The sequence below is a fragment of the Pituophis catenifer genome, unplaced genomic scaffold (genome assembly GCF_029215685.1).
Source record: "Pituophis catenifer annectens isolate HBS135680 unplaced genomic scaffold, rPitCat1.0.hap2 SCAF_1, whole genome shotgun sequence".
NCBI classification, from domain to species: domain Eukaryota; kingdom Metazoa; phylum Chordata; class Lepidosauria; order Squamata; family Colubridae; genus Pituophis; species Pituophis catenifer.
Window position 1 is genome coordinate 61,699,368 of NW_027256881.1, and position 16,550 is coordinate 61,715,917.

Here is a 16,550-nt window from a genome sequence, read left to right on the forward strand (position 1 = left end):
CTAAAAATGTTGCATTTGCTAAGGGTGGTTCTAGCAGATGATATTCCAGTAATGACCTCAGAATATTACCCTCCCCCCCCCCCCAAAAAAAAAATCCCCAAAGACAAATTCTCTGGGTTAAATGGAAGGCGTTCCATACTGCAAAAGCAAAATATCATCTCTTTCTGGATCAAATTTGTAAGGAGCTATCTTGCCCGTCAGATCAAGGAAGAGAAAAAGCAAACCTGCCCCTCAAGTCTTAAAACAAAAACCTAGAAAACTATTAAAATTGTAATAAGTTTCAGATATCAGTAAAAAGACTTAATAACTTGGGGAAAAACTCAGACATCATCAAAGTCCATCCACATATCCCCAAGGCAGATATAATTCCACATAAAAATTCTAGTTCTGGAATATGAGGCAGGTTGAATGCCCTCAATTGATTAAGAGAACAGGAATCTACAGTGAGGAATTGTTATTTTTCTTCTGAGCCCTGTTTTACGACATTTTATAACTCTGAGAGGATTTGAAAAAACTGGCATAAAACAGGACCAATATCTTCCAATCACACACAAAAAAAAATGGTTATATAAAAGAAAATGTGTATTGTTTAACAATTTTGAGGAATTTCTGGAATTTTGAAATTTGAAATTCATAGAATAGAATAGAATAGAATAGAATAGAATAGAATAGAATAGAATAGAATTCTTTATTGGCCAAGTGTGATTGGACACACAAGGAATTTGTCTTTGGTGCATACGCTCTCAGTGTACATAAAAGAAAAGATACATTCGTCAAGAATCATAAGATACAGCACTTAATGATAGTCATAGGGTTTTCAGGTTCAGATCTAGTCATAGCTCATGAGATATCTAACAATGATCTGCGTTTCTGTGGCATCATGGTGATGCTTTTTCCTACCATTCCGTTGAACCTGGATGAGGAAGTATGAGTTTCTAAAGGGACTCTCCAAATACAGTTTTCCCTGCATTTTAGACCTCTATGTAAATCTGGATCTCAACCATATATTGGCTATCATGGCCCCGAATTTAGATTAATGAAGAAGCAGCTAAGAGAGTAGCAGGGCAGAAACTCTTCTTAAAATTATCATTTTACCATTTCCTTTTGGAAAATTCTCTTGTTCTAAAATACTTTCAATCCGCACATATAAACCTCTTTGGTGAATGCAGAATTTGCAACTGATGACTTAAATTGTTCAATCCTTCAACTATTTTCCAGAGAGCTTTGTTTTGCTCTCTTATCACATGAGTCTCTGGGCCTTCAGCCTCTTATCTGGCAGGGCTGCAACAGATAAATTAAAATAGCTAAAGGCACTTCTATCAAAGATAATGAAAGCTGCCCATAATCTTGCTGAGAAGGGAATATTGTTTATTTGCTAAATGATTCATTTATTTAGTTTTGGCAAGGGAAACTCATTCCTTTCCCCATATTAGGAAAGGAAATAGTCAGGGGTTTTAAAAGCTCCACAGGAAAAGCAAAGGAGGAAGATCTTCACCCTCCTCAGCTTTGTCCTTCAACTATTTCCAGTGTACAGAATGTTTTTTGGAGAAAAAAATGCATTTCTAGTGGGTAGGATTTTAATTCATTTTTCTTGTTATTTAATTCATTCTAAATCCCCAAACAAACAGAGGCTGGAGAAACCTTTTTGTTTGCTTTTGTTCTCTTTATCCTTGGGTTTTTGGTCTTGATAGATTTGTTTCTTGGTGCCCCCTCCTAACCCTCAAGATTCCTTGTGTACTGGAAGAATGGTAGGAAGATGGAAGAAAGGTAGGAAAAGAACAGAAGGTAACCTGGAGCAGGGATGCATCAAAGGTGAAACTTGATATTTTCAGCAGGACTTAAGGATGGTGGGACTAGTGTCACACATATGAATTAAGAGGAGTTTCTTTTTTCACTTGGAAGTTTTCTATTTTAGAGGATTTTCATTTGTTTTCAAGTTCAAAATGAAGGGAAAGTGTTTGTGCCACCAATCTTGAGGTACTTCTTATTTCATTGTCATCTTAGTCCAAAACAACCCTATTCTGGATTTTCCATGTTATTCTCATGTCTCCATACAATGTAGGCCTACTCACTGGCATCCCAATTTGAACCAGAGCCCAGTTTAAGCAAATCCTATGTTGACAGCTTTCCAGTCACAAGCTCCCCAGTAACTGTCTTCCCTTATTTCTCCCTATAATCCTTGTTGCTTTCTTTCAGTTCCTTGATTCAGTGTCATGGTCTTCAGGATCCAATCTTTCAAGAACTTGTCCTATGATTCTGAAACCAGCTCCTTCCCACTCTGTGGAAATTTGCTGGCCTTTAAAAGGGATTAAAGACCTTTTTACTGGAAGAAGGGTTTTTTGGTAGAATTTATTTATTCCATGCAACTTTCTCTGATAGTTCGAGGGTAATACCCAATTTCAATTATTACAGATGTGCTTAAAGGACACATGGTTTTATACCATGATATTGTTTTAAATGTATCACTATGTTGATGGCTGTTAAATAACTGTAGGGTTGTTGAAGTTCATATTGGTTTTCTGAATGTTGTTTTCTGATATGTACTCGATGTACTGTATATTGTTATGAATGTTGTTATTATTATAATTACTCAACAATCATGGTCAAAGGATTGGAAAAAGAGTACGTTTGGGAAGTTACTCAACTATAATTTTTACCAAGTTTCCAAGTGACCCTTGAAGGCTAACAGGATTGTCAGGATCAAACTCCAGGCTGCGGGCAAAGTTTGCCTGCAATATTGCATTCACTGTGCCACCATGGCTCCTTTATCCCATTATACTAATCACTCCCTTAGTTTGTCATTTGTATTTCCCTTTTCAATTTTAAAAACTTTAAAAAATTAAATTACGCCAATAATATTAACAAGATTTACAATTTTCACAAAAAGATTCTAAAAAGGAAAGATAATGTCTTATTAAAAAGTCATTCATAAATTTATTTCTGTACATAACAAAAATAACAAGAAACTTAAATTTTCCATGAAAATTGATTTGTCAATTTTGAAAATTATTAAAATATAATAACTTACCCATACAACCCTGCCCATCCTGTAGAGATTGATATCCCTGATAACAAAGACAGCGATAGGAGCCAGGGGAATTTTCACAGACACCATGGTCACCGCACATAGTACTGTTTGCACATTCATCAATATCTGAAAATAGCACATTATAGTTGTTGTTGTTGTTATTATTACTTCTGCCTTTACTCAAAGAGTAAGGTAGCATCCTCCTAACAATAGCCCTGTGAGATTGAGTTGGACTGAAAGATAATGATATTGGTATTGTTTAGGGTTTAATTTTGTAAGCTACCCAGAGCCACATATGTGAGATGGGTGGCTGTAAAAATTGAATGGTTAAATGAATGAAAGAATGAATAAATAAATGAATGGCTCAAAGTCAGCCCAACTTTCGATTTTTGATAGAAGCTGAAAGTGAATATTCCTAATCCATGCTATCACCTTAACTATCATACTACAATGACTTTCTTAACATTCAATCCATTTATATTAGTGAACATAATATTGAGCCAAATTGCACAGAAAAAAGACATTTAGAAATAAATATCTGCTTATGTTGGGAATAAAACTGTTGCAATGCTATCTTTCTATGGGCAAGTATAAACCACATATTCTTCTGTAGTTTTCTGGATTTGTCCTGACCATTTACCCCTTAATATTGTCGGAAAGAAGATGGTATTAACCTGGTTTAATAGGAAGAGAGAGCAATCTCATTCTTTTCTTCCTCTTGGGCCTCACCTAGTAAAACATAGCCGCCCACACTCATACTCCTTATCTAAAAGCCGTAGCTTACTCTTATACACAATTTGGCTAGATTTGATTCTTGAGTGTAAAGAAGTCAAAGACTTCATCTAGGTCCATATTTATGTGTGACGGATGGATATCTGGTAGTTCACTTAGTACCCTTAGGCAGCTCATACAAGTTTATGAAATGGTTCTCTCTAGCCTGGGAACTACTAGTTGGAACCTTGCTAAATTTAATCCTTACCTCTTCTGAGAAAACTCAAAAGAATTTCATTATGCTGCTGTTAACCTATCCAAATCATTATCCTAAGTGGGACAGTAAAATATTTTGTTCTTTGTAGATCATGGGATTCTATGAGGGTCTTTGTAGAGAAAGAATGAAAACTAATGATTGGCTATAATAATCAAAGCTCTGTCAAATCCATTTCACCTTCACATGTTCGGCCATCTCTAGAAACCATAAAACCCTGTTCACAAATGCAGCGGAAGGAACCCTCAGTATTTAAACATTTTCCATGGGATGAACAGAGGTTGGATCCTGCACATTCATTGATATCTGGAGGGAACACAAAAACAGCCCTGAGTCCTCCGGGAGAAGGGCGGCATATAAATTACATACATACATACATACATACATACATACATACATACATACATAAACTTCTATTATCTAGCAACTGATGCAAATGAAAGGAATATATTAAATGTTATAATTGTACAAAGATAAAAAATGAGACATTTAGACTGTGGTAATATTTGCACTTCTGGGATGATTCTTTTAAAACAATTGTGAATATCAGGGTAGTGAAAATCTGTAGAGATTCTCAGTCATCCAGGTCATGGTTGTCCCAAGTGGTATCATCCACTCTCCTGTCAGAGCTGAAGAACCTTCTTGGATGAGAAGCAAATTGTCTTCAAAAGAAAAAACAAGAAAGTCCAGTTGCCTCCCGAAAAAGCACATCGGGGTAGTGCTTAACAAATGCTACAATGACAGGAGTAGTCCTACCTTTCACTCTTTAAACAAATGATCATACAATAATTTCAACCATACAAACTTATGTTTCTTAGCTTTTAAAAAAAAGAATAGAAATCCTTTAGTGATACTGTACCTTGACAGCCTCTAGAAGGAATTAACTGGAAGCCCTCTGGACATGTACACTCATAAGACCCTTTGGTATTAATGCAAGTACCCCCACGACAAACATTCTTGTCTTCTTGGCATTCATTAATATCTGAAATAAATCCAATTTAAAACAGACAGTTTTAGAAGATACTTATTTAACAACATCTCTCTGTAGAAAAATCAGACATACGAGAATATTTGAGCGAATCATGTAGAAAGTAAGTTTTGGGGTACCATAAACCCAATAAAATATTAATCTACCCTTCAAATAATGCTAAAATGTACTAAATTTTAAGCACTGGAAGCCAACAATTGGTGCTAACAATTTTCCAATTTGGGCAATACTGGAATACACATGTATATCATCGTTGGCTGAATGGACAGTATTAGGATATAAATAGCAAATTGGTGATAGAAGTAGACTTTATATGGATACATGTAGGCAAATTTGAGTCATTTATACAAAACATAGTAAGGTAAATGAAGCATGATAGTGGTATAAGTGTATTTTATTCCCACACACATATAATATTTGTATTAGATGATTATATATAGAATTGCAACTGCTTATTGTTTTAACAACATATCATCTATATCTTGTTTTTTGTTGTATTTTTCACTTATTTTTTTAAACACATGATATTGGTGGGTTTTTTTTTTGATAATATATGTATTTTGATGTTTTGTTTCTTTTGCTGTTTTCTTTTTCTGATAGTATTTTAAAGGAAATAAAAATTTAAAAATGTGCTCATTTAAATTATATAAAGCACTGACAAAATCCCTTTAAAAATTAAACACAATGTTTTTATAATAAACTGAGAAAATCTTGTATCATATTTATAGAAGTTATGGCAAAATAAAATAATAATTTTATGTATGGCTCATCATATTACTTGATAACGAAACTGAAGTATGAGGGTGCTATTATGATTTATCAAATGTAAAGTTACTGGAGAGAAAAAAGATGCTTTGCCCAGAGACCACTTATAATTTTGGATGGCACAATTATGAAAGAACAGATTTAACACATATGTAAACAAAGTTCATGTTCATAAATCCAGACACTAAATATATTACAAGGATGGTGATCCCATGTAATCCTACAGTTGTTTTACTTAACTTGTCTTATAATTAGAAATGAAGGGGAGACAAATGGTATTTCATTTGTTAAGGGTTACAACAATATGAACATGGCTATAAGAATGCCAGCAACATTTTAAAAACTATGACTTACATATAGCTTTTCCCCACAAAGTATTTTAAAAAATTGATTCAGATTGTTTGGAAAGCATAGTTGGTAGACAACCAAGTTTAAATAAGAATATAATAGGGGGAAAGACTCAGACAAATGCAAGTCTCTTTTTATTCTGGGCAAATCTATCTATCTATCTATCTATCTATCTATCTATCTATCTATCTATCTATCTATCTATCATCTATCTATAAAATCACTTACCAGCAGAAAAAAAATTAAACAGAGGCCATATGTAACATATCTGACAGATGGAATGTCAACAAGAGAAGCACTCCCATAATTGTATTTCCATAGAAAAGAAAACTTTTGAATGTCTATGTTCCACACAGCTGTTAAATGCTATAAAATGGTTATACCATTTCTCCTCTTATATAAATCTAAGTCATACAAGAACTCAGATTTCATGAATCGCAAAAGCATTTATGTATTTTTTTTCAGCACTTGATCACTGGCTAACAATGCTACATTTAAACCAGGCACAATTTTCTAAGAATATTTTTTTTGGTTACTAAGTTATAATGTTTGGTACTTTAATCAATTCAAGACCAACAAAATATGATAAAAATGTGGGTGGAGGAATCAACTAGAGTCCAATGAATATATGCCCATGAAAGTGCATCTGCTACCATCTCTAGTGCTGTGATGTTCCAAAATAATTTCCACCATGGAAATTAAGTTGAAAAGGAAGAACAGTAGACTATATCTAACAAGGATGAAGTAATTATGCATTTATTACACAAATATCCTGCACAAAGGCAGTGGTAGGGTAGCTCCAAACAGTAAGTATTATTTTTCTGTAACCTTTGCTTGAAGTTATTAATTAGGATACAGAAAGCTATCTTCTGCCCTCAGCAAGAGTTTGGACTACGTGGCCTACAAATGCCCCTCTCCTCTTGATCATAAGCCTATGATTCTAAGTAATAATATTGTTAGGAAGAATGTGTCATATTGAATGATATTATTTCATGTGTTATCACACACACACACACACACACACACAGAGTAAAAATTGTAATTCACAAAATAGCATTTGGCTGAATTATTCATGAAAACATGGTAAAACTGAAAGTTACGATATACCTTCACAATAGTCTCTTGCAGGTGACAACTGATAGCCTTGCTCACAAATACACCTGTAAGATCCAGCTACATTTCTGCATTGCCCATTTATGCAGAGCTGTTGCTGCTCCTGCTGCTGACATTCATCTACATCTGCAAAGGATCAATAAACATTTAGATAGTTATTTAAACTCTGCTCCCCACACCTAACTATTTAATAATTTTAAAATACGTTCATATAGTTATATTTGCACAGAATATTAAGAATTGATTCAAAACACGTTACGTTTATTAGCAGTTTCAATATGGCTGCTCAATAGAGTAAGTTGTCTTTCCTGTATTAATTACCCATGTTGTAATACTGCCAGGTTGAAAACAGGAAAAAATGGATAGATGGATCTGGATATAGAACATTACTATGATTTTTATTGAAATTGACTCCAATCATATTCAGTTGTTGCTCACTCATGAGCTTACAATAACTTTTTCCTTTCTCATACTTTAAGGACGGTCAGCTATGCCAACAGCTGGATATCAGCAGGAATAGTCATTTAAAAGCCACACGAAAAGCAGAAAAACATATGTGGCTACAGGATGGTGCTGCTGACATGCCACGCAGAATAACTAGTTGCGAATTCATTCCACAAACAAAATGGCTTACACTCACTCAGAGTTGAAACATAGAGGGGTAGAATCTATGGAGATAAGCAAAGTAATGTACTGTGGTGTTACCTGGGGTTTTTAAAACCTGTGAATCTCAAATGGATGTGGTCCTTTGCAATCTCAGCTTTTCCACTTGTGGACTGGATGCCTGCCCTACCTGGCTGATAAAAAGCAGCTAGAGAAGGACTACAAATTAGACCGTAACTTTTTGGGGAAGGTAGTTGGGCTGCAGTTGCAGAAGACCTAGGAGGATATGGATTATCTAGACTCATGGTGGTTCAGATTTGAACCTGGGCATGAGACAGAAACTGAATTGGCTGCTCTCATAGATGACCTTTGATAGGATTTGGATGCAGAAAGTAAAACAGTTCTTGCCTACCTAGATCTTTCATCAGATTTCAGTACTGTAGATTACAGTATCCTTCTGGATTACTAGAAAGGCATGGGAATTGAAGGCACAATGTTATACCGGTAGTTCCACTCCAACCTAAGCAGGCAGGCCCAGATAGCTGTTGTGGGATGGAAAAATCATGGGGTCTTTTTTATGGAAGGTCTTAGAATTTAATTCTTTCCTCTATTTTGTCTAAAAATTACATAAAACTACCAAAGAATTATGTTTGGGGTGAGGTACAATCAATATTCAGATAGTATTCAGTTACAGATCTCTATCCTGGACTTGAGAGAGACAGTCATGATGTAGCGTTTGGAGGCTATCCAAATCTGGATGGGGAAAACTAAGGTCCACTTAAGCAGGATGAAGTGGCTGCTGAGTCAGAAGCTGACTCTACAACAGTGCCATTTTTGACTCTTGATGGGGTTGCATTCCCCTAGAAAGAGCAGGGGAGACTGTAGCCATGAGGGCTTTTGCCTAGACCGAATCTTATTTGGAACAAGAAGCAATGATGATTCGCATACTTTGTTATTTCTAGATTATTGAAATTTGTGTTACATGAGGTTGCCTTTGAAAACAATCCAGAAACTTCAGCTAGTGCAGAACATGGGACTGCCATGTTATATCTCCTCACAGTTCAAGGTGCTGGCCATTACCTACAGAGCTTGGTGTGGCTCAAAGTCTGAATATCTTAGAATTTCCTAATAGTTTCTGCCTATCCTATTCAATAAATTGTGGGTGCCTGCTAAGTGTCCATTCTTCCCAGGCGACAGTGGCTGTTTTCTGTAGTAGTTCGTTTTCTTTAGAATAGCTTCCCATCAGAAATAAGGATGACCATTCTTAATAAACAGCTTTCTTGCCATTAAATAAATCACATAAGTATTAGTCATGTTTTTACCTTCACACTGATCTCCTGCTGGGGAAAGTTGATAACCTTGGCTACAAAGGCATCTGAAAGATCCCTCAAGGTTTTCACACTGGCCATTTGTGCAAAGACTGCTATACTGACATTCATTTACATCTGTGAATACATAAGATATATTTTAAACATTGCATTGTTTACTTAACATGATGCAAACATTTTCCATAGAATAAATTGTCATTTTCTTTCAATGCAAACTTTAAGACAAATTTCCTTTTATATTCCTCATCCTTTTGCTTCTCCAGTACAGATGGATAATTTCCATTTATCTGACACTTGCTTTTATTCATTATTTTTTAAAGAAATCACAAGAATCAAAGAATTAGAAAACATTTGTGTTATCAGGTTCAATTCCTGGCATGTACAGGGATCCAAACTTGGGCATCATTGATAGATGGGTACCCAGTTCTGCTTCAGTATATTTAGTGAAAGGGAATGTATCATGTCACTGGTAATTAGTTTTATTCTCAAACTTTTTGTTTTCTTAATATTCAACTGGAATTTCCTTCCAGTAACTTAAATCTGTTATTTAAAGTCTTCTATCCAACGTCAAAGAATTGAGGCCTTTGAACTATGGTGCTGGAGAAGACTCCTGCGAGTCCCTTGGACTGCAAGGCAATCAAACCAGTCAATCCTAGAAGAGATCAACTCTGACTGCTCTTTAGAAGGCCAGATCCTGAAGTTGAAACTCAAATACTCTGGCCACTTAATGAGAAGGAAAGACTCACTGGAGAAGGACCTAATGCTGGGAAAGATTGAGGGCAAAAGAAGAAAGGGATGACAGAGAATGAGGTGGCTGGATGGAGTCACAGAAGCAGTCGGCGTGAGCTTAAATGGACTCTGGGGGATGGTAGAGGACAGGAAGGCCTGGAGGAATGTTGTCCATGGGGTCGCAATGGGTCGGACATGACTTCACAACTAACAACAACATCCAGGGATAATAGAGAACAGGTCTTGGACTTCTGTGTCATTCTTTCATATTCTTTCTTTTGAAGAATGCTATATGCTCCCTTAAATATCTCTTCTCAAGGCTGCAGTTCCTTTAGTCTCTTTTTATGTTTTTCTAATTTCTTTCACCTTTCTAATTCTTGAATTAGCCTTGCTTCATCCTCTGAATCTAAGATATATATGTACTATGATATATACATTTCTCCAAGTAGATGTATCTGCGTTTGCAAATTTCCTTACTGTACACATATTTTTGCTATTTCCTCTAATATAATATAATTGTATGCATTATTTTTATATACATATACTAGATTGTTTCCATAATTGTTTTTTCAGCTGGCAAAGAGGATCATAACATTTGGAGAAATGAACATTTTAACTTATTCTGTAAAATTCAATCTTGATTTGTTAGGATTTAAAAATATGAAATTTGATAAATTCATATTGAAATAAGGAGTAAACAAATTTCTCTTCTCTTCTTAATCCTAACCATAATTGTCACATCCAGTCCCTCTGGAAACTTATCAAGTAATAACAGAAGGCTAATTAATTTATACTGGAAAAATGAATTACAATATCCAGTCCCCTTAGACAGGCAAGTCTGTAAACTGTAAAGCTCAGTACTAGAAGAGTTGTATTTAAAAATATATCTTCTACATTTAAAAAATGAAGTACAAGTACTTAAAAATGAACGCAAACTCAATTGGTGCAAATTATTTGGAGGGGCATTTCATCCGGCATAAGAGAGGTTGCACCATTTGGATTTGGCTAGTCTAGAGAAAAGAAGGACTAGGGGGATATGATAGTAATATTCCAGTATTTGAGAGGTTGCCCCAAAAAGGAGGGGATCAACTTATTTTCCAAAGCCCCAGAGGGCAGGACAAGAAACAATGGATGGAAACTAATTAAGGAGAGAAGCAACCTGAAATTAAGGAGAAACTTCCCAACAGTGAGGACCATTAACCAGTGGAACAGCTTGCCTTCAGAAGTTGTGGGTGCTTCATCAGTGGAAGTTTTTAAGAGACTGGATAGCCACATGTCTGAAATGATACAGGGTCTCCTGCTTGAACAGGGCGTTGGACTAGAAGACCTTGAAGGTCCCTTACAACTCTATTCTATTCTGATTCTGATACTTTATGCTCCTCTCCAGTTTCTCCTTCAACCAGTGGTTAGCTTTGTCTGACTGGTAATTCTGCTTGAAATGTACTCTATGCTCTGATGGCACAGGAAGGGCCTTGAGAGGGCAATCCTGAGCCTTCAAGAGGATACAGCAACACAGGACTTTTGAGGAAAGGGTTCAGTGGGTGCTTTAGCCATCTGGAAATGGTTCACTAATGTTACTCATTAAGTAAGATTTGTTTTGTACTGGAGAACCATAAGAAAGGCAGGTTTGGTGGGTGTCCCACCCCCCAAAAAATGTCCTTGATATTTTATTTTATCAAAGCATTTTTTATTTTGTTTTTAGAAGAGGGGAAAAGTAAGGTTTTATAATGGATGAAAGTATATCAATAGGTGGAAGTTCAGAAAGACTGTAAAAGTATGTCTGCTTAAGATCATAGAAAATGCTGAATAAGCCCCTCAGGATTTGCCAGCAAGTACTAGCACAATGAAAGACTGTACCAAGAAATGCTTGTCTGCTCTGGTTGTCATTTTCAAACGTTTTTGCTTTGAAAGCAGACATCACAGAATAAGATGCCAAAAGCCAGAGTCAGTGCCAGCGTAATAAAATTATCTCTCCCTGCTGCCAGACGCTAAAAGCCATGCAGTAGGATTCTAGACAATACCGGAAAATATAATTTCTTTTAGCTGGATTTTTTTCAGAAAATGATTTCTCATATGTTCTAGCTAATTTATTCAATGATATACTTTCAAAAGAAAATAAAGGATAGCTTTTTTTAAAAAAATAAGACACACATTTTCTTTGACTTATAAAATATATATACATATAGGAGTAGAGCGTTAAACCTGTGCTGAGCTGACTACATTGATAAGCAATAAGCTTCCATGCTCAATTCAAGGTGCTGGTTTAAAATATAAAGCTCTACATGTCTTGGCACTCAAGTACTTGCAGGTTTGTCTCTCTCAAGGAGACTCAGGACCCCATTCTATATAAAGTCTAGCGGTAGGGACTAGGAGTGATATCTTGCCCTTTCAAGTATATAGGGCCGTGATGGCGAACATATGGCACGCGTGCCAGAGGTGGCACGCAGAGCCTTCTTTGTGGGCACACGCGCAGCAGCCAGCTGCTCTTCCTGGTTCCTGCTCATGCATGCGTGCCAGACAGTTGCTCTCTTCTGAGTTCCAGTGCTCCAGCACATACGTGTGCACACTCTCCAGTTTCAACACTCGACGCATGAAAAGGTTAGCCATCACTGATATAGGGAGGACCCTCTCCTTGCTTGCATTTCACAAAGCGGTGAAAATATCAGCACATCCGGGTTGATAATGGGTTACGAGATCTTATTTTTCCATTCCATAAACTCCCTTGAGTCATGAAAAATCTAACAATGTTTGAGATAGACAGATAATGCAGTTTATGTAACCAGACTGAAGGAGCTAAGCCAAGCTCCTGAAATATTTGTCCTTTCACTGTAATATATGAGCCTATGATAGAGCTATGGAAAACTTGAAATGAAATGGGTGTGGAAAGGAGTCGAAGGGTAAAATATATTTCCTTGGTAAACAACGAATTACACTCTTGGCTTCAGTTTATTATTAATGACGCCAAGCAAAGATGTTTTTAGACATATAGGGCCAATGTCAAAAGCATCAACCATGGGCTTCCTCCTCCACTCCTGGATAAACAGTAGCATGACAAGCAAATGACTTGGTGAAAGTGCACACAGATGAAACTGAGCAGGATCAGGGAAATTTCGAATGCAAAAATGCCACGACATTTATTTTGTTATGTCTTGATGTCTGGTTATTATGAAAGATGATAAAGAGAAGCAGGCTGTTATTGTTAGCAGCAGGCCAACATTTCCAAAAATTTAGACCCATTCTGAGGTGCAGACATAATCTGTGCAAGAGTGTCCTATATTTAGTCCTTTATGCACTACAAATCTAATCATCTGCCAGGCAACTAGCCTTATTCTCCAGACCTTTACTGAAGCCCAAAGTCTGATGTCTATCTGACATGGAGCAAGACAAGTAGGAGAATTAACTATATAACAGGTCCTGACTCCTATGATGTGACTCCATGCTGTCAGACTTACAATGTAGGCTGCACACTATTATAGGCTTATGCACAAGCGCAAGAATAACATGGGAGCTGCCCTTCACATACGTGCATACATATACATGCCTATATCATACATACATACATACATAAATATACATACATACATACATATATCCTACTTTGTTCACCAATACATTTGGACACCAGAAAACTGGACAGACTTTACTTCAAATTTCCCAACTCCAAACTTTCCAATACATTCTACTGAAAACTTGAAATATTTTTAGTTGGCTGCAGTTATTGTGCTTATGGGGCATTTTGTGATGTTTGACTGCTAAATGTTTTAGAACATCATTTATCTTTTAAGGTTATTTAAAGATTAAATTATAAAAGTTATTGTTTGTTCCTATTTTTATTTTTGTGTTCCATGATGATGATGATGATTTCAACTGTTTTTGTTTATTATGTTATTTTAATATTGTTAAAAGTTTTACTAAAATGAACGATACAGATTAAATTAAAAACTGCAGCTCCTATTTTAGCAGAAATGCAAAAGAATGTATTTGCAAAGCTGAATTCAGGACTAAAATGGACAAGAAAAATGATTATGTAGGATCAGGGTATGGTTTTTTTTAAATTTTAACCAAGCAATAAAATTTTTGCCGTCCATTGGCCAATAGCTTCAAAAATAGCACCTCACTAACTTAACAATAATATAATACAATTTTAATAATATTTTAATCTGTCATTTTAATCTTTTTAACTATTTTAATTATTCTTTACTTGTTTTATAACTTGTAAGCCACCTAGGGTCACCTTGTAGGGGTGATGGGCAACATAAAAATTTAATAAATAAACAAACAAGCCAATCAATCAATCAATCAATCAATCAATCAATCAATCTAGGAAGTGGAAAATCTAGATGACTTAAAATTGAGCTAAATTTTCATGCCAATGAACTGGCATGAAAGTGTAACAAAATATGTTAAAGATATACTGCCTGACATTTTGTAAGTTTTTATCTTAATATTAACTGTTTCAATCAGGCTTATACAGTGTAATCCTTGAATGAGAAAAGTGGCAAAGTCTACCCTTTTCATACCTTTCATACTTTTACGATATAGTTCACAAACCAAATATATGCATAAAACCAAGCATGTTAGGGAAAATATAAGGAAACAACAAGAACACCACCACCTTAGGAAAAACAGTATATCTGAAATGCAAATACTAGGGGAAAATGCCTATATCTCGGAGAAATATGCACAAAAATCTCTTCCATAAACTGAGTTATTTGCACTTTTTATACTGATTTCAACAGAATTTTAGGGGGGGGGAATCAAGAAAGCATATACCATGACACTTTCCGTTCCATGCTCTGAATCCATCTCTACAAGGGACACATTGGTAAGAACCAGGAGCATTAATGCACTCTGCATCTGGACATGTATGTGGCGCTGAGCATTCATCAATGTCTATGAAAACAAAACATCAGTGAAATGTTTAATGGTAATTAAAGAATAAATGCACATCAAAGCAGTAATAGTATGTATTTGTATTGTAACACAAATGGCATAGGTCCACTGACATATTATGTAATATTAAGTAGGCTGTGCTTGGCAGTTTGTAGAAAGTGCAAAACGTTTTGAATCTGAACAGAGTCAAATTCAAAATATACCATTTTGAGTTTCAAATGTTCCATCTTGATCACAAAACTCTTTTTCAAACTAAGTTCACAGTTAAAGTACCCATTTAGCATTTGAATTTTTCCAATTCAAAACCAGACGATTCCTCTTCAAAACAGTTTACATTCAATTTGCACACTTTTAGTGCTTAAAAACTAGAATTCCAACTTTGTTAATCTATACGGCTTTCACAGTGGTCACAGTCAAGGCACTATTTCTTAATTTAATTCCCATACACTCTAAAAGAATAAAGATTCTTCTTTATTGAAAAAGGATAGTAAATAAGTTAATGGCTGAGCTACTCCCCCGATGCATATATTTACATATATTTACTTCTTACTTATATTTAAAGATTTTAATTTTTTAGGCAAAAAGACATTACTAGAGATTAATGATTACATAAAGCTAAGAAATAAAGATGCTATAAATACATTCTTGACTAAGCAATATTATGTGTACAAATATCCTATTCTGAAAGCAAGCAGAAGTTTGTCCTTGATGCTTCCTGGGTTTTTTCGGTTTGTATTAGGAAAAAAACTTGAATCTAAGCCCAGTGGCTTAGCAATAATGCAGAGAAAATACATAATAATATAGTTGCCCCATGGCTATTAAACTATAGCCTTACTAGTTAAACCCCACTTGCATCTCCCACAACTTATCTCCACTACGATTTTTGTACAAAGCATAATTTACCTTGCAGCAAAGAGACTTATACAATTACACACAATTCGAGAACAGATTAAGAGGGACAATGGGGAATATCATGAATGAGAAACACCAATAAGGAACAAGTAGTTACTATCTAGGATAGAGAAGGCAGGTAATTCCAAGCAAAGCTATAGGCAAACAATATGGAGGATAACTTCACATCTGCAATTTACTGCAAGAAGAATGGTCTATCAGCAACTCAGCAAACCCAGTGGTATATTGTGCCTGACTTGCAATGTCAGCTGTCTCAATCAATTATCAGGGAGAGACTAAACTCCTCACTGATTCATTATTTAATGCATTTGTTATGCTTCTCCAATAAAGCTGTAGGTTGTCTCAGTGTATTTCTTGGTGTTCAGCTCTCCACTTCTCCTATTACAAGTGTAATGGCAACATTTCCACAATTTTCATATCTACACCCTATAGGCACAATACATTTTAAAATCCATTTTAAAGTTATTTGAACTAGAAACGATAGGTTTAAATGATTAATATATTGATAAAATGATATGCTGTAGGTAAGGACAATAAAAATATGAAGTCTTCAAGTAAATTTACATTGATTTCCTATTCAAAACCAGGAAACTTCATGCCAAAAACGAATTTCACATGTTTTTTTGGTTAGATGTTTTGTTTCTTTGAAGTTGATTTTTTTCTGCCAGTGTTTTGTTCCAACTACAAATGGATTTTTTGGTATGTAATTCTTGCTATTACATAACCCTAAAGTAATTACCTTCATTGGAAATAGCAACCTTATAAGCAATTTCAGGACAGAAGATTAACAAATTAAAAAGATAATGTGTTTCCTAAGGCAAAGCCATTCAGTTGTTTATGGTTTTATAGAGTTTAGAG

The 16,550-nt window shown here is 35.3% G+C and overlaps 1 protein-coding gene across 2 annotated transcripts in view; it reads right to left on the reverse strand.

The window, feature by feature from the left end:
* LTBP1 (latent transforming growth factor beta binding protein 1) overlaps positions 1–16,550 on the reverse strand; it is a 206,029-nt gene that overhangs the window by 31,432 nt on the left and 158,047 nt on the right. For both annotated transcript variants that reach the window (XM_070932503.1, XM_070932502.1), the window contains 6 exons: positions 14,661–14,780; positions 9,153–9,275; positions 7,222–7,353; positions 4,873–4,995; positions 4,194–4,319; positions 3,029–3,154 (listed from right to left, as the gene is read on the reverse strand). In XM_070932503.1, the coding sequence (XP_070788604.1) occupies positions 3,029–3,154; positions 4,194–4,319; positions 4,873–4,995; positions 7,222–7,353; positions 9,153–9,275; positions 14,661–14,780 (750 nt within the window). The remainder of the gene's footprint in view (positions 1–3,028; positions 3,155–4,193; positions 4,320–4,872; positions 4,996–7,221; positions 7,354–9,152; positions 9,276–14,660; positions 14,781–16,550) is intronic.